The 18,787-nt window shown below is 45.0% G+C and overlaps 1 protein-coding gene across 13 annotated transcripts in view; it reads right to left on the bottom strand.

Annotated features, from left to right (window-relative positions):
- Positions 1–618: 618 nt before the first annotated feature.
- Positions 619–18,787, bottom strand: part of LOC105704095 (polypyrimidine tract-binding protein 1) — a 284,589-nt gene continuing 266,420 nt past the window's right edge. For 7 of the 13 annotated variants that reach the window (XM_012433019.1, XM_012433023.1, XM_012433028.1 and 4 more), the window contains 9 exons: positions 17,094–17,145; positions 15,401–15,459; positions 13,093–13,324; positions 10,881–11,098; positions 8,129–8,162; positions 6,112–6,204; positions 5,484–5,700; positions 5,028–5,169; positions 619–4,374 (listed from right to left, as the gene is read on the bottom strand). In XM_012433019.1, coding sequence (XP_012288442.1) covers positions 4,306–4,374; positions 5,028–5,169; positions 5,484–5,700; positions 6,112–6,204; positions 8,129–8,162; positions 10,881–11,098; positions 13,093–13,324; positions 15,401–15,459; positions 17,094–17,145 — 1,116 coding nt within the window. In that variant the 3' untranslated portion in view covers positions 619–4,305. The remainder of the gene's footprint in view (positions 4,375–5,027; positions 5,170–5,483; positions 5,701–6,111; positions 6,205–8,128; positions 8,163–10,880; positions 11,099–13,092; positions 13,325–15,400; positions 15,460–17,093; positions 17,146–18,787) is intronic. The other 6 variants (XR_001104422.1, XM_023432424.1, XM_012433022.1 and 3 more) reach the window with 6 other exon arrangements.

Genomic DNA, 18,787 nt, shown 5'->3' with positions numbered 1-18,787 from the left:
GGTGTCCAATCGCCTGGCCTCGCGTTCGACAGGCAAGAACGATCGGCAAAGACTCTTTATCTTACTTCGAGTACTATATATCTCTCTCTCTCGTTATCTCACTTTCGTCCCTCCTTAACATCCTACGCGTTTCTCCTCCCTCTTCAGGGGGAGAAAAAGCCCCCTCAAGAATACACCTCGAGCGTGGAGGAACATCCACGCGAAAACGCGAAGAATAAAACACATAGGCGCAAGAAAAGCGTACGAAATGAAATGTGGCAAGCCGAGACGAAGATGTGAAAATTCACCAGCTGTAAAATAAATAGCATCAAAGAACAGCTGTATAAATCCGGCAAGCAGTCGGTGGATTTCAACGTCTTCGTATCGGCGAATTCCTTATCCATACACGAGTACGGTGACGTCGAGTACCGAAGACCCCAACGAGCCATTCTTAGTCCACTTCTCTTATCGGAAACTAAACCTTAAAAGGGTTTAACGTTCACCCTAGTGTTCATAAAAAGGAAGAAACTCGCAGCTTCGCAGAAAAAAATCAAGGCAGGCCGCTGAGACGCGGCTCGAATGTCGGGACGCTGAGAGAGGAAGGCGGGTGAAATGAACAAAAAGAATGACACACACAAGTCGATGATAAGGCTAAGATTGGAATTAAAAAGATCGAACAAACAAATGAGTAAAGGATGTATAGATTAACGGCGATAAGAGTAATGATCGCGCGAGTAAACCTAGGGCTGTGGGCAGCGATTAATCGAGCAAGCAAGCGGGTTAAAACTTAGAACGATAATAATAAAAAAGGGAGAAATAAAGAGAATAAACGAAATATGCGAATACTTGGCGTTAATTGTTAATACTAAGGGTCTCTGTCGCGCTCGTCGAACGCAAAATATGACATACCTCGCAGACGTGTGTCTCAGTCTCTGATCTATACAGTAACTGGATAGCTGATACCTATTTGTTCTATACGAAGAGGACTTGGACGATTCAAAACACCCCAGCGCCTCTACACATGGGCAGCGATACTAAACAACTAAAAACGTGCATAAGTCTTGAACCGTCAATTCGCGAAGGTGAACACTTAAAGTATAACAGACGGAAGAGACAATTTACGTGTAAAACGTTGCGCGGGACATGTCGTAAGAAAGCTTCGACTAGAACGGTTACCTTTTTTTCACCTAAGTATTTTAATATAAATGACAATTATTCTTTTCCCAGTGAATTAAAATTTCACTCCTCTTATACTATCTACGGTCGAATTTTTGTTTTGACGCATGCGGAAATACTACGATACTGTCCATGACCAAAGAATTGTGGTTGCTTCGAAACGTCCCACCATTTTGTAGGATGACAGCTATCTAGTTATCACATAGATCAGTGGTCTCGGCTCGAGAGGGAAGCGACGACTCGAGGCTGCTCGCCGGTGTACAATTCTTGTCAACGTGTCCTCTTTTTTCTCTTTTTTTTTTCTCTCTCGCTTTCCTGAACGTTAACGTCAATGTCAATGGCTAACGGCTACGTAGTGTGCGCGTATTTTGTGTGTATATATATATTTTTTTTTCATTTTCCCGCCAGAAGACGCGACGACACGTCGCCTTGTGTACATGGAGATTCGAAAGCACAGATCCTAGACGCGAAAGACTGGCCCCTTCGCTCAGCCGGCTCGCTACTTTTTTTGTCATGCCAATGAGACGGACCCGAGGTCGTGTCAAGAGTGGACGACCACGCGATAGGTCGTCCCGGTTGACCCCTCGCTCGGGAGAATTTTTTGTCTCGTCTCCGTTCTAAAACGGTTAGCCTATTTTGGCACAAACGACGTGCCGCCCGGGTCGGCACTCGCTCCTGTTACCGATCAGCTGATCGCCTCGTCAGATTCACGCGCACTTCGAGACACGCCTCTCGAACTTCATTCTCTCTCCAAACGCGGCCCCATTCACACCTATGCGCTCATATATATATCCTCTGGTCCTGTCGCGCCTCGTGGTCGTCTTCGCACACGCGCGCCATTGCCCTGGCCTCCGTCAACTAACGTTTAATATAATTATATCATTTTTATATCATTCATATATATATATATCATTAAAATTTAATTGACTCCAACAGAATGTCGTGTCGATCAGACCAAAATGTATACAACGATTCTGCGTCACACAGGTTCGAGGTTCGCTCGATTAAACTAGGTTCTGTCTTCTCCGCATGGCTAGCCGAGAGCGCCGGCCGCGCGGTTCGTCCCGAAGGTGGCTGCGTGAAGTCGGCAACGCGATTTCCGCCGTGCGAAGTCGACCGCGTGAGGTTGGCCGCGCAAAAGTCGATCGCGCAATGTCGGCAAAGCACAGTCAACCGTGCAAGTTGGCAACGCGAAATCGACAACCCGAAGTCGGCCACGCAAAGTAGAACACGCGAAGTCGGCAACGCGAAGCTTGTCGTACGAAGTCGACCGCGCAAAGTCGGCAACACGAAATAGACCGCGCGAGAAGCGGTGCTCATTCCGAAACTCGCCAGCGGACGATCGGCGTCGGTCGACCCGCAATATCCGCCGCTGTCGGGTCGTCCCGATCCCGATCGCTGGAATACTTAAATCTTCTCTTAATACACGTAATATCTGCGTCGCTATCATCTAAGAATAATTTTATAATCGAAGAGTTATCCCTTAGTCGTGTCCGATTTTACGAAAGAAACGCTCGGTGCGTGTGCGCGGTCACTGCGCCCTGAAGTCGGTCGCGCCAACTTTCCGCCGCGTTTTCGCGATTTCACCTGAACGTGTCCCTAGCTCAACATACTAACTGAATAGCCGATGCCAATCTGCTCAGCACAGAGAGTAGTGACGAATTCAAGGCTCACAAGGAGCATCAATGGCCCGACGTTGTCTAATAAAGATGCAGAAACTTCATCGAAACGGCGCAACGTCTCCGGAATATCCGCAAAATATTACAACACTAGTCGAGATATCCGTATTCAATACTAGTCGAGGCGTTCCAGTGGCTTAAAATCGTCGCACGATTTCATGGCTATCAACTGTCCAGTTAATCCAGAGCTAACTTCATGTCCTTGATAGGGATTCTCAATCACGCGGAAAGTCAGCGCGAGTGCTCGCAGTACCGATATGTTCCGCGCTCGCTCTCGTCATATCTAGGCGCGCCCAGGGCACTTCCGACGAGAATCCCCGATTTCCGGCCAAACGGTAAGAGATATGAAGAAACCACCTCCCACGAAAATTCTTCACGAGGTTTCCCGGAACAACTTCGATAGGAGGCGTTTTTCCACCCGACGCATCATTCAGGCGGAAACCGCGGCTCCCTGATCAGGTGTCGCAAGTGCAGCTCGGCGTTGGTGCAAGGCGCTCGGCGTAACTGCTTCGTCACTTGTTTCCTCCCAGCGCCTCCCTGTCCCTAACCTACCCTCGTCTCTGCCTCTGTGCGTGCGAGTGTAATACTTATGGCTGAACCGAAAATGCATTATTAAAAAAAATTGCCCCCAAGGGGGCGAAAGTAACGCGTGCGTGCACCTCTCGCAAGCTGCCGGGGTGTCTGGGATGCTGGCTACGGACCGTCAGCCCTGGTTGTCTATTGACAGCCCTCCAAATGTCCTGCTCGAGGGACTCATCGCACATCCTTGGGAGGATCCAACGTGTCCTCGAGCTGATTGCGGAGTTGCCTGGTGCGATAGCTCGTAGCCTTATAGAAATCCTTAGACTTAACGGGGTCATCGGAGACGAGCTGCCGCGTCCCTCCTCTTCAGCGTTAATCTTGTAAAATATATATATATATATACATATTCACATATATATATGAATATATATGAATATATATGAATATATATATAATATGTATAATGTATATTGTATACGGTATATCGCGAATGTACGCGCGTGTTCGTGTTCTTGGCCACTGGCTGGCCCGTATGCGTGTGTGGTTCGTCGGTGTGTGGTCTCTGTGTGTCTCTTGAGGATCGCGGATTATCTTGGCTCTGTACAAGGAGGGCTCTCTCCAGTCCCTTTCTCGATCTCTTAGCTATACGAGTGAGAGTCCCGAGGCTGACGACCCCACCACCGGCCTTGAAGATGATCCCGCTGACCGCCGGTCAACCGACCGCTTGCTTGACGGTCGGCTGACGGTCCGATGACGGTCTCTTGACGGCCGGCGACAGCTCGTCTCGCGAGGTCGACTTCGTGCGCTGGACGAACGGATCTTGTCCTCAGGCCGGAGGCCCTCCGGATGCTGAGGCCGGACCAAATCAGTCGTACATGGCACTGGGGCACCAGTATTGGAGTAGGGCGTAGGACTGAAACCATTGTGACTCGGTTGATGGTGTCTCTTGTTAGATGCTACTCTTTGAGAAGGACACCCGCAAGTGGTTGGACTCGCTCAGCTGGTAGTTGTGCATTTTCTGAGGACGAAAACAATCGTGTTAATATCGACCCTGCTTTTACTCTCTTTCCCTGTTAACACGTTCCGTGCCACGCCGTGTACCACCCCAGGTTAACGCGTGTTATCGGTGGTACACGTGGCACGGAACGTGTTAAGGAGACGTGAAAGTCGCGTTAGAGAGGTCTCGGTTATGAAACTTTTCTCTGCACTGCGTGTACCGAATCGTTTACAAATTTACAATAAGGGTATAGAAGCTACAATAAAGGTTTCAACACCCGTGAAATTTCATTGCTTTTATTTTTTATACCAAATTTCACAAACGTCTGGAAATAAATTTTGTTTACATTGACATTTTATGGGTGACAGGACCTTCCTTACAGCCTCCATATTCACGTTGCGAGAGTTCAATCGATTTGACGCATCCGGTTCGGAGAAAAGTTTGATTAACGATTAGCTCTTCAGACTCTTCAAGCTCAAGGGACTTTAAAGTTACTCGTATATTTATATTTTTAATTTCATATTCGACTTTTCCGGCAAAACCTAACGCGGTGTCTTGTTGTATCTCTCCTCTTCGACAAAGAAGTTCGTTTAAAAATTGATAATTAATCGTTAGTTTTGTTCATTTTTCCTGGACATGAAAATGGAGGGTAATCTAATTTTCATTAAACTCACGATCAGAGCGGCGACAGCGTCGTCCATGCTGGACATTTGAATGAGTGCCATCTTCCTGTCCTTCGGGAAGAACTTGAAGGCCTTCACTGTGAAGCCATTTTTCGTGAAGGCGTCCTTGATCTCCTCCTCGGAGACGGTGGCTCTGGAATAGATAGGTTTATTTTCAATGATTTCCCCAGGACTATCTACTCCCCCGTAAATCTCCACGCTAAGAAAAAAGAATAAGTCAATCGAACCAAAGAGATATTCCTTTAATTCAAGGGATAACTGATATAACTCAAGTGAATTGTCTCATAATTCCAAAGAATCGTTGCGTCCAATGTATTCCAGTTTATTTGAGTAAAAGAATTATTTTGCCTAACTCACTGATATTTCTTTGGTACCGGTGAAGTATTTTTCTGTTACAATGATACTTTTTCTTTTTTCTTTTCTTGGTGTAACTGCTGAGGTACTCACGGAATGTTGGATAAATGCAAAGTAGAGCTCGGTGGGTAAATGTTTTGGTAGTTCTTGGAGCCGGGCTTCTTGAACCGATGAAGAGGGCTGTTTGTGTAGTCCTTGGTGAGGCCGGCGTCAGGTTGTCCTTCCTTCGGCAATTGGACCGTCTGATGTTTGCTCAGCATAACTCGAATCTGCTTGCCGAACACTCTGAGTTTGTCCATATGTGTCATAGCTGCAACGAGATTCGCGATAAGTCAATCACCAAAATCACTTCGACCGATTGCCGACATTTTCTCGACCAAAGTCGATAAAAATCCTGACTTCTTTTATTGAAATGCAAGAAAAACATTACTCTAAAAGGGGACCGACTTGAAAAGGGGCACCACAAAGTAAGAAATAATTATGTACTAACTACTTATCCACTAGCTACTACAGATTTATGAGTATTCACTGCTCGTAAAGTCTACGCGAAAAAGAAACGAAGCTTATCAATGTCGTACTGTTAAAAGGTTACTGTTAAAAGAATCGGGAAAATTAAAATAAAAAAATCGACGAATTTAATAGCGGTCCCAAGGAAACGATTTAAGCGATCTCAACCATGTTTCCAGCACGTGAATTATTTTTCTTTCATCAAAGGACTTACCCAAGTGTGCTTGGTGGGGCTCAGCCAGCTGAATGAGGGCAGAGTCCTTCTTGTTGTACAGGATCTTCACACGCTGTACATCCCCGTAAACGCCTAAGTACACACAACACGCGAAAATGACATCGTGAATCGAGGCAAACGAGGGTCCCCTAAAAGATCTACAAAAAGAGCTCCATCGAGGTCTGGGACGATTTTCGGTCGTCAATGAAATAGCCAAAAAAAATCCCATAAATAAGGAACCAAAAAATAAAAATCACTCCCAGACGGAAGATCGTCCTCGACCTCGACATCTCGAGAAATGGGCCTCGAGACATCGCGAGTAGAGCGAGAGATTCTAGAAAGATTCTCATGCACTCGAAGCGCCCGGCTCGGAGTTTCCAAAAAAAAAAAATGGGGGAAGAAATGAAAAAAAAATATGGAAAAAATCTCCATAAAATCTGCAGATCCGCCGAGCGCCTCTCGAAGGGTTTCTCCTAATGGATATAAATTAAGCAAAAGCTTATTGTATTAAAAAGTGTCGGGGGGGGGGGATATTAATAAAATATTAATCATCAACTCAGGGGAGATGCTTGGAAGGCGAAGATGTCGCACAATGCCGATGGGCTCTGCGATATGCTCGGTGATGTCGGAGATGTGTTAGGCGAAGAGGATGACGATGGCGATCTCGCGTGTAAAATGTATGTGTGTATGTATGAGCAGTTAAATAAAAAACTGAAGGAGTAAAAATAAGTGCAGGAACCGAAGCCTCGCGGCCGCGAGACCGGGACGCGGTGCATCTCGTTGCACCCTGTGCAATTAATCGATGCGCTAATTAACCCCGAGGTTACGGTAACCGAGCCGTGTAAAATCTTTCGAGTATGTAAAGGAAGGTAAACGCGAGCTGTTTTTTGAAAAAAAAATGAAAATAAAAATAATACCGAGAAGGAAATCGTCCTTCATGCCGGCAAATAAGCGCTTTCGCGGTTCGACGTTTCCTTTTCCCATGGAATTCATTTTCTCTCTTTGAGGGCGCCGCGTGTTCATATCTTAGTTCTTTTTCTTTTCTTTCTGTTTTTCCCCCGATCTTTACACTGGTCTCTGATAATGAGCCGACTGTTAGAGGTACCGACGAGGTTTACAACCCCCCAAGATCAAATTTCTCCTGTGGTGCACTGATAGCTTCGCGTTCACGGACCGGGCGTTGCTTTATCAACTGATCCTTGCAAATTGCAGTTTCGAGCTGGGCTCGGTAATTGGAGCACAAAATTGAAACCTCAACACTTGGGCATGAACGCGTCGCAGGAATGATCGATTTGAAGGTGCGATCCTCAAATCCGCATTGAAAAAGCAATGGGACTAAATTTAGGTCAATAAATATTCGACACACTGCATTTTGCCGGATTTCGTTTCAGGAGACGCTTCGATTAAGTTTCGAGTTTTCGCTCACTCGACCAAACTAGTTTGCTTCGATTGGTTAACGCTTGTTCGGTTGAATCGCTTTTGTTGATTTTAGAGGTTATTTCAGCCGATAAACCAAATATTTAGGTGGAGCGCCCCAGATTATTTTAATATTTGATGTGACCCACCGGAATGTCTGGCATGGTCGATCAATATTTATCAACTAATGGATTTTGCAATTTCAACGGAATATTTAGGATGTACGTGTAATAACTTTACTCTATAGTTGAAACAAGAAAAATTTGATAGACTCAACCAGACATTTTTCTTCAGAGATGTTAGTAGAAAGCTGCGCGTCCCATTAAATTCTTCCTATTTCATTCTTTTTCCGCGGTGTAAAAATCTAGTTCGCCGTAGTTTTTGCTTCTTTTCGATGGAAAATTGTGGAATGATAGAAAAAAGGGGGAGAAAAAAAGAAAACAAAAATATAATGTTCATAACCCTGGCGGGGTTTCGATCCCGGTCCCGGGCGGCCGCTGCGGCTTCGGTGGTAGTAGTGGTAGTAGCGGTATTGGTCAGTGTGCATAAATATAATAATTAATAATGTAATATAATTAATAATATAAATGTGGAGACGTACCAAACAGGGTAAAGAGAGCGTCAGGCGTGACCATCTACACAGAGAACAGACAGAGTCCAGTCAATAGTCAGCGAGTATAATAGGATTCGATGTACAGTATGGTGCGCACAAGATTCACGCGAGTTCCGCGCGAATTCGCCTTGTCGCTCAATAAGACTCGCTCAGACATAGGCACAACAATGTCGCCGATAATGCGTTGTCACCTTTATCCGATGATCGGACAAAAAAAAATCGTAAAAATTTCAAAGGCGACATTGTGGTACCGTCACTTCTCTGCGCCGAATCGCAGCGAGTGGCTCTGAGGGAGCGGAAGGTGCTCGAGAGGCGTTATACTCATTATCAGAAAATTAACGGAGGAGCAAGGCAGAGAGTAGAGAATAGATTCGAGAGAAATCCTGAGAAAGTTGTACGGGAAGGGGGCAGAGCAAAGGGGAAGGAAAGTTCGGGGTGAGACGAGCACTCTCCGCCTTCGTGGAGCGACAAGGGGTCTTTTTAAGAACTTACATATACTTCTTTTTTTTTTAATTATAAAAATGGCGAAATGCCCAACGTCTACGCATGTCTATAGAAAGAGGGGACAGGCAAGCCCGCGGAGATTACGGGGATATGCATTCGTGATTAGAAAGAAAGAAAAAAAAAGAAGAAATGAATTTTTTTATGTACACTCGTGAAGCTTGTGCGCGACAAAACGACAGTAGTAAACACACACAGTTGTAGTACAGTAGTGACAAGTTGCAGCTGCGAGGCGTGTGACGTCCACGCGCGATTCCAGGGATTTTTATTTTTATTAATCGCGAGTTTTTCGAGGAATATGAGATTTTCCTCCTTTTCCGTGATAACTTTTACCCGGCGCGAAATCCGTAAGTCGGATTTTTCGCAACCCCGTTCGACAGCCCCGAAAAATCTCGACCCTTTTCTTCCTTCTTTTGATTATTGAATTCCGTATAGAGCACTTATGTAACCCCTTTCAGTATGACTTGATTTTGCCTTTGAATATTAATATTTCCCCCTTTCTCTCTTTTGATTCTCTCTTCTTTATTTATATATTTCATAAACATATGTTGTAAATTTAGTGAGAGCATTGATTTTCCTAAACAATTTCACAAAATTCAAAGGTGACGTTGTAAAACTATACATTCAGTTAGAGTTCCGTAGTAAATATAAAATTCCCTTTCGAGACATGAAATGTATAATTTTTGGACAATTTTAAATACTGAAAGCGTACGAGCGTTTTACGAATGTTTTTAACAGTGCATTGATTTTACTACAAGCGTTATTTATGCACCGAAAAGAAATGTTCATTGAATAGTACCAATGAAATATTAAGGTTAATCCAAATTTGACTGAAATAAAATTTAATAAATTTCGTTCGTTTCTTCGGGACCACAACTTATTTGAGCCAACTAATTATTCTTTAAATTGAAGCTATACTTCTTTGGGAAAATGAATCTTTCCTTTATCGGCGTGCTTTTGGAAGAACAGGGTCGGTGAAATATTCTAATAATTCGAGATATCCCCACTATAAATTCTCCGCTATTTATGTCCGATTAATCCGGCGATGGCGTAGAATTTGGATTCGGCGGAGCTGCGACTGCGGTCCTCCGTGTCCGGCAATTTGGAAGTTCGAGGTTTACAGAAGAGGGTTTCCGAGTGATCACTGCAATTGCAGCTCCAGGCTCTGGCTCGACGGGGACGTCATAGTGAATTCGTACAGTGCGCGTTTCGGAATGAGGGGTGACACGATAGGGCGCATACTCATCGAGGACTCGACGTCCTCGGCGATCGATCCGAGCCTTTCGATTCCCAATAGATCGACCCGGTTATCCGATCGATCGTCCAGGATGTCCGAAACGAGGGGTTCAAAAATTGCAGGGTTTGCCTACGTAGCGCTACTATAATATTTAATATATCTCCGGAGAAATACCTCGCGTGCACATTCACCCCCGGGTCGCCTTCAGTCCTACGATTATTAAATCAAGTGAAAATTAACATAACGAGGAAATTTGGAAAAATTCATTACGAGCTGAATGTCGAACAACCCGAGCGCAAACGCACGCGATGATAGAATTACATACGTGTCATGGGACACTGTACATACGGTGCACAATTAGAGTACATCAAGGACCAGGCTACCTCCCGTTTTTCGACCCCAGATGACAATATGAATTTCAACATTCTCACAGATCAGGTCATTAAATAAAAACACCGTAAAAGCTGAATTTCTTTCGGAGAAAACTAATGTTCCCATGCCAGCATATCGGAAGTGAAACTACCTTTCTCTATTTCCATTTTATATTAAACGTTCATAGTCGAGATTATTTTTTTTTTCTGGTAAAGTACCCTACATCCAGCCTGAGAAGAAAAACTTCATCGAACCAAAGAAATATCTCGTTACATCCAAGAATATATTCCAGTTAAATAATTATTCTTTAAATTAACGGAGTACTACTTTGGTTCAATGGCATTTCTTTCACAGTGCACGACCGTAATCTGTGTGGTCGCAAAAAGGTAACAAACTTCAAGTTGTCTATTAGAAGTAGTAGAGAAATGATTTTTTTCTCCCAATAAATTTTTATTCCCGCATTTTTAAACTCAAGTGAAATCCACCGATTTGCTGTGGCATGTAAAATGTTTAATCTCCACTGTAAATGAATTTTCTTCGTACAGGGTGACAATGGAGCCAATTTTCCCGGTGCTCAATGTACTCCTGAGGAGGCCTTCCTCGAGGTCTTCCTCGAGGGTCGTCACTTACCTCCTCGTTGAGGTTGCTGACGAGAAGCACGCAGGAGGGCTGAGGGCTGCCTGGGACCCTTACCCCCAGGGCTCCAGCCCCCAGGTTGAATCCTCCTATTCCTGCCAAACTTCCAGGTGGAGCAACTCCGTTGTAAGGACCTGCCAGGGGCGATGGCAAGCCGTGCATTGCCGCAAATGGCGACGCCAGGACGCTAGATGCGCCTGCAATGGACTCTACTTCAGGAAATTCGTGAGATATTAATTATTCAGGCTAAGCAGGCTCGGATTTGCTAGAACGCTAGGACAGGTAGGGACATAGCACTCCAGGTGGAAAGGAAACAAAAAAGAAATTAAACGGAAGAAATATTTCGTTCCTTTATCAAACTCGTTAGATCGACTAACTAGGTTAACTTCCGAAAAGCGTTTCGGTTGAGCGAACCGAATTTTAACTTTACTAAATATATTATCTCGATCAGCTGATTTAGTTGAAATCGTTCTGTTGATTTTAGACAACATTTTAGACAAATGATTAGGTAAGACGCGCTAAATTACTTAAACGTTCGGCGCGATTTACCAGAATATTTTATGCGATCAACCAAACGTTACTAACTAAAGACTTTAATTCATTGAACAAAATCATCCAATTGACTGCATTTCGTTCGTTTCAAAAAACGTTTCAGTTGGGCGATTCGAATTTCAGTTCGCTCGAACGACCACTTTGTTTAGAACAACTGATTTAGTTAAATCGTTTCCTTCATTTTAGACAATATTTTAGACAAATGTTTTGGTAAAAACTGTTACGAGAATAATCGAAATTAAGCTAAGAATGTTTCGACTCTTCCATTGTTTGCGTTTCGAGGGTCACAATGGTTGGCCCTTGCGGCCCTCCTCTTGAATTTCAAGGACCTCGGGCTTGACTCGAGAGGAGAAGTCCTGTTTTACCAAAATGGCGACCACTGCAAAGCCGGCTTGTTTTATTTATCGTCATGATACCAAGGGCCGGCATTTAGCGACATTTAATTATTCCCGACACATCGTTCAACTCGATTCACATTTAACGGCGGCTGATTGATCTCTAACAGGCGTGCCAATCAATTTTTAATTCCTACTCAATGATATCGATATTCCATTGGGATGGAAGGCTGGTAGCGCTTGCAATGGATATTCTATTTCAGAGGGCGGAAAATCGAGGGGCGGGAATTTTCTGCGCTCGTTTTTGTAAAAAGCAAAGGACCTGGGTGCTGAGGTTTCGAGAATAAATGCATTTACTCGGGGGAATAATACAAAACAAAATGGCGGCGCTGAAGAAATAGGAGGAGCGCAAGCGGGGGTATTTTGAGGGAGAAAAATCATTTTGGGGAGGGTGGAAGGTAATTTGCAGGTGTGTAGGCTTGGTACAGATCTAAGATGTGCTTGTTCAAAATGGCGTAATTGCGACGCGAGGTGAGACAAAGGACTGTCATGCGGAGTGTCCTGTTGATCTCTAATCAGGGTTCGAGGAAACGCGCTGATAAGGTACTTGCTGCGAGCCACTTTGTAGAAGTAGAGGTGAGGCTTCGAGTCTCGACAAACGTTGAGTAAGAGTCGCGGATGTAGACGACAATGAAAATTTGGAAAAGAACCTCCGGGGCCCCGTCCTAACGCGAGACCACCCTCCTGCGACCCTCGGAACCACCCGAGAGAAACGCACAATTTTCGGCTCACCCGATCGTGGGATTAAAAACCACCCCCTACAAGACTTCCTCCTCCCTTTATAACGCACAATATTCACAGGAGACATTTTTCCATAACTCGCGTCGTTTAGCCACAAATCCCCACGCAAGTGGAGAGCGCATTTCGCGGTCCAACTGGCCATGATAACCGAACGGCACCTGCGGTACAAACGCGTTTTTCTCGTTGAAATATTTAGAACAAAATAGCGGGACTCTATTTCCCTGTCTAACGAAGCGCGGAAACCGCTTTTGACGGAGAGCATTTCGTGGGATTTATTGTTTTGTGACTGTTATATGGCAATTCTCTGTCACGAGTCTGCCTGTTGTGCGTCCTCTGGTTTTCCACTTTTGGACCCCGTACTTTTTACTTCCCTCTGTGTTCTTCGGTTTGCTCTTTTTTTTTTCTCTCTTTTTCTTATTCCTCGACTTCGTTTTCCACGTAGGAAGAGGCCCCGTAAAGTCGTATAACGTGGCGATTCGGCTAGGAATGCCTTCCCGAGAGGAGACCGCAAGACTCACCGGGTATTCTAGCCCGTGGCTGGGTGCCAGCAGCACCCAGAAGAAGCTGCGGAAGAAGCTCACCTCCTAGAGCGAGCGACGCCGCGTCCAAGTTCGCGTCGCCCGTGGGAAGAGTCGGGTTCGTGTAGTCCCTGGACTTGTCGTTGTTGTACTTGACGTTCAGGCTCTGCATCTTGCTGTAGTCGATGCGCAAGGTGCAGCACGAGTTGTAGATGTTTTGCCCGTCCAGCGACTGAAAGGCAGAAAAGATTTGCAACTCCAGAAGAACAAACTTTAACCAATCACACTTCCGATCGATTCTACAACGATTCAAAAGCCTCCAGGCAACGGTTAATAAATAAAAAAAAAATAATTCAAGCTCGTCAACCAATTCGCTCTAAATTTATAAGTTAATTTAAATTAATTACCGCGAGAGAAACAAACGAGCTCGTATCAATGAAACCTTCCGACACTTGCATTTTACTTCTGTATTAACTCAAAACCCTTCATGTGACAATATTCGATGAGAATAAGATAATTTAGAAAGCTAATTAATTTCACTCGGCAAATTTATTCTAAACTTTCGGATTAATCCCTGCATTAACAACATCGTTAATAACCCTTTGCGGTCGATGCCGCCGCAATGGCGGCATGATGTCATTACTCCCTCAATGGTGGAGAAAATGATTTTTTTGGGGCATAGAGATGTGCGTCATGTGGTAAATTTGCTCCGACTAGTTGGTACTTCCAAAGGGTTAAAGAATACATTTATTTAGACCCTATCCGGAGGTATGCAGAAAAATGAAAAAATAAAGTCTCAGGCGATTTGTTTGAATTTTGGACCTCTGTTTGGTCATTTGTTGGCAATGGTTTTTACACGTTCTGGCGACATCGCGGACTACAGTCACAGGGGTCCGAAACGATTATGCCGTTGAATGTTTATCAGTCGGCAGTAGCCCGTAGTACGCGCAGTTTGGTTTCCATTAATAACCCGGTTTACCGGTGTAGCATAATAGCGCGGGTTATCGGAGCGCGCTCGGCGTTTCCACGGCGAGGTGGTTCGTTTGACTCGCGTCCCCGACAGGGCGCGTTTTCATGGCTGCGAAATGCCGGCCGAAATTGTCAGAGCGAGCGAGAGGCGTCCGCCCCGACAATTTTGGTAATTACGGCACGGCCGGATCGCCTGAATTCCCGGGCCGAAGGAAAGTCAAAAGGCGCGCCTCCGCGCGCCGCGCAAAGGGCCGCCATATTGGAATCGCGTCGGCGGCGGAAGGAAAAAACATCATCGATTTATGACAAACTTACCCTACATCGAGTTCCCCGTATTAGCTTACCACGTTCGCCTCTCCCTTCTCAACATATATTTCTATCAACCGCAATTTTCTAGCAATCGAAACAATTTATAATGATTTTTTCACGCGACGCGAAGGGCCGCCATATTGGATGCGTTGGTATCGAAGAAAAAGGTCACGTCAATTGATAATAAATCCAAACCTACCGAACCAAAATCGTGTTCTCCTAAATGGCCTAACCCTATTTCACTCCTTTCTTGTTTTTTAAATATTTCTGGGGCGAGATTCAACTTTTCAGTGCGTGAAATCATTTATAATCAGTTTTTCACGGGTGGCGTCGCCTCAGAGCGAGGCGATCTAAACGAGGCTCGAACGTTTTAAACGTGATTCGAGCTCACCGGAGAGCAAGTCCAGGGATTATCCGGCTAAATAGCGGGCGAACGTGCGAAGGCACATAATTTTCTTACACGTGGAAAAATAAACCGGGGGAAGCGATGCCTCATTTCCCGTAAACCGAAGCGGCTTGGCGGGATATCAGCGGCGCGGTATCGGCGTCATTAGAGCGTCGCTTTTCCGCCGTTATCCGAAAAGCACGGCCGTAGGAAGCGTAATTATCGTTAATATCTCTAAACATTCCCTCCCGGGATTATTTCCCCTGTCTAACATCCCGCGTTAACATCCTCACTTTTCCGATCGCCATTTCCAAAATTCAAACAAATTCGACCGGCTCGGAAACTCCATAACACGTTCCACCGCGAGGGAGTAAACGCAGTTTCCGACAATTGAGTGAATGTCCCGTGAAAAACAAGGAAAAACATTTATTAAAAAAAAAAAAGAAAGGAGGATAAAAACTCCGCGAAATGAAATTTCCAAACACCGCCCGCCCGGGACGGGTCGATTTCATTTCCCCGCACGTTCCGTCATATTACTGGCAACTTTTTATACAAATTTGTATACGAAAATTATTTATAACGCGTAACACACACACGGCTATTATTTTATGACAAAAATGGGAGAATAAAATAATTGGTACTCACGAATTTAGCAGTCTGTGCTGATAGCATGTCCGGGTATTGTATCAGTGCCTGGAAGGAACCTGGAAGAAGGGTTACGGTTTAAGGGGATATGAAAGTGACTTCTGCAGAGTCAATTGTTCATGACAACTTTCTTCCGTGCCGGATAAACCGAATCGTTTCAAACTTTACAACATGAATACGGGGGCTATAAGGAAGGTCCCGACACCCATGAAATTTCATTTTTAATAAAAAATTTTTAAAAACCATAAACAAATTTTCAAACGATTCAAATTTCGCCGGTGGGGGGACTTTCCTTATATTCGCATATGGCCTTCATATTCGCATTGTTAAATTTCAATCCATTCGGCTTAGAGAAGAGATCGATTAAACGAGACCTCTTTGACTCCACTTTCACCATCACTTTAATATTAAATTATAGAAAAATCCAGCTTATCGGGGACCCCTGGGGGGAGTGTCACCCCCTCGCTAAATCCTCGGCCTCGGGTTTAATACCACGTCGAGGGCGCGGTACTTCGCACCTGTGCGAATAAGAAAATTACCCCGTCGCCAATTTGCAACTTGGTTTATCGCCGCGTTCGCGGAATTTCATCGGGGGTGGCGGCAAGGCGAGGGGTGGTTTCAGGGAACGCGAGAGCGAGAATTGTTTCGAGGATAATGTGCTTGCCGCATGGATTTACGAGGCGATTGAGTCCCTTTAACGTGCGACGTGTACTCGCGATAACTTCGCGACGAAAAGGCGAACGCAACCCTTGCAGTACGGGGGGAGGGGGCAGGGGGGCGTTTTATTTGACATCGCGCCGACGAAACCCACCCCGAAGGCAATTAACGTCATTACGTTCACCGGCAAAGCGCAAATGATGGGCGATAATTCCCGAAATGGCTCGAGCTCGAATTTACAAGAGTTAAAAAAGATATTAATTAATTAATTCCCGACAGTCTGATCTTCTGATACTTCCCCTGCCCCATTTGAACACGGAAGACCTCCATTTTAGAGCAGTTAGACTTGCATTCTTGCACAAAAAGGTATACCAGTAAAGGTATCAGAAAATCAATTAACGAAATATCTTTTCTACGTGATGTAATTGCAAGAAACAATTATTCCGTTGGCAGGGAAAATGGTCGTTGTCGATTCAAAGGGACTTCGTTCAATCTGCCATCTCTTCGACCGTATTCGACATTTTTAATATTTTTCTCCGTGCGTATAAGAAAAATTGGAGAGCATTATTGAATGTTTTTTTTCTCTTCTTATTGGCTATTACATTGTGACTAAATAAATGTAGAGCTCTTTTTTTTGTGACTCTCATGGAGGGGGACCACGACAAGGACGATAAGGGCGATAAAGTCGACACGCGGGAGACGAGACCAGGAACCGGAAGAGGCCCCTGGTCCCGAATAAGTTCCAGTCTTTCCACTTCCGGTATCGCGGGGGTAAGGATAACCCGGAAGAGCTCGGAGAGCTTGCGACAAAATCGAACGGGTTACGAGCTGCAGAAGACCGTAAAGTTTCCTGCAAATGCACCCCTGAGGAAAGGGGGTTGCGTCCACGTGCATTTCCGGGGTGCCCCGGCGATATCGGAACGCGGTTACGGCATCCCCGTGTTTACGGTGTTTACGGTGGGGTTGGGGTCCGGGGGAAGCATCTTACTGTACTCCCTATCCCTGGGTACCAGACTGTGTACTCCTCTGTACTTACTGTTCTTCGTAAAAGTGACGATCTTCAGGACCTTTCCGAAGCGCGTGAATATCTGAAAGCAGAAAATAAGCGTCACCTTAAGATAAGATTTTGATAAGAGGAATTTCAGGTTTGAAAGATTGTTCCCCTCCCCCTCACCTTCAGAGTACTTACACCGAGTAAACTATTTCATTGAACCAAGGTAATGTATTGGGTAAACTGAGTGCACCGAATAATTTGAAACTGCAACGCGTGATTGTGGAGGTCCTAACGAAGGTCTTGAAACTTGTGAAATTTGATTTTTACGAAACAAAAAATGTATTTATAGAGGAACAGGAACTCAGAGAACATTTTTTTCTTTCGGTCGAAAAATGATATCTCATGAGGTTCAGGACCTTTATTGGGACCTCCATGATTACGTATTAGTTTCAAATTATTCGGCTTATCCAGCTTGGGGAAAATTTTTGTAAATATTGCAGTTTGACGTTTTGATACATATTGAATGATCCTTTCATATCGCCTTAACGCGTTCTCGAATCCAGTGAACCGCGTCGGCGGATTTACCTATCGAATTTATACGTGCCGAAGTTGCAAATCATCGGGCCGGCGCAAAGGGAAAGTGGCAAACGGGGGGAAATCAATCGGGGAAACGATATCGCTGATGTAACCCGACAATGATACGGTTAACGTTAACGGGATGACGCGAATCGGGAGCGCAAGTATTCGCCTGGAACCCGAAACGGGGTATGCGAATCCGAATTGCAAAATCTATGCACCCGCGGGTGCGCCGTAGCAAAACGATTCGCAAATAGCCCGATGCGTTCTTCGAGATCAAAGCCGTGCCGACTTTGCGAGACGGGTATTATCGGGCATCTCGGATCTCCTTCCACTTTTATTTACTTACTTCCTTACTATAAAAATCGTTTAGGAAGGAAGGTACACTGAGGGAAAAAAAAAAAGAGTCATGAACCGAAGAGAAATATTTCCCTAAACATTACCAAAGAAGTATCTCGTCAATTTACAGAGTAATTACTTGTCCGAAATAATTATTCCTTGAATTAGTAAAATATTTCTTTGATTCAACGACACTATTTTTTGTTTTTCTCCTCAGTGCACGTAAATTGAAAAGGTATAATGTTGGCTGGGTAGAATTGCAAGTGAAAAATTTCTCAAGGGAGGGAGGGAAGAAAAAATTGCAAAATGGAAATTCTCTGTCCTATGTAATTCTTCCTCGTTCAGCAATTGATATCCTTATCCCTGATAAGTGGGCCTCCCCTAATTGCTCCCGATAACGGGGAAGGATTTGCGGTTCGGATATGCTCGATCTCTCAATTTGAGAAACGCGATCGCCGGACTCGGCGAATCGGGGCCGGCCTTTTATTTGCGGAATTCACGGGCACGGCCCAATTACCCGGCGCCATCTTAATTGACGAGAGTGTAAATAACGCCGTCCATTAGCGTTATTGCCGATTATCGAGGCAAATATTGTCCCCGACTCGGCGGACCCGAAATTCAAACGATCCCTCTCTCGGACGAGACTTCGATTCGAGTCGCTTAGGTGTGCGACTCCGCGCCCCCCCTCGAAGCTGCACCACAGGTGCATCGTAACCGCGAGATGCAGCTCCGCAACTTTTCCGAGCTCGTTAAACTTGCGTTCCCGACTGGAACTGCGGCCGAGTAGAAAATGACACCCGTCAAAAAGAACGAGGCCAAGA

Source organism: Orussus abietinus, unplaced genomic scaffold (genome assembly GCF_000612105.2).
Source record: "Orussus abietinus isolate OABI.00-Male unplaced genomic scaffold, Oabi_2.0 scaffold7, whole genome shotgun sequence".
Lineage (NCBI taxonomy): Eukaryota > Metazoa > Arthropoda > Insecta > Hymenoptera > Orussidae > Orussus > Orussus abietinus.
Note: the sequence above shows the minus strand (reverse complement) of the source record. Positions and strands in the feature narration are given on the sequence as shown.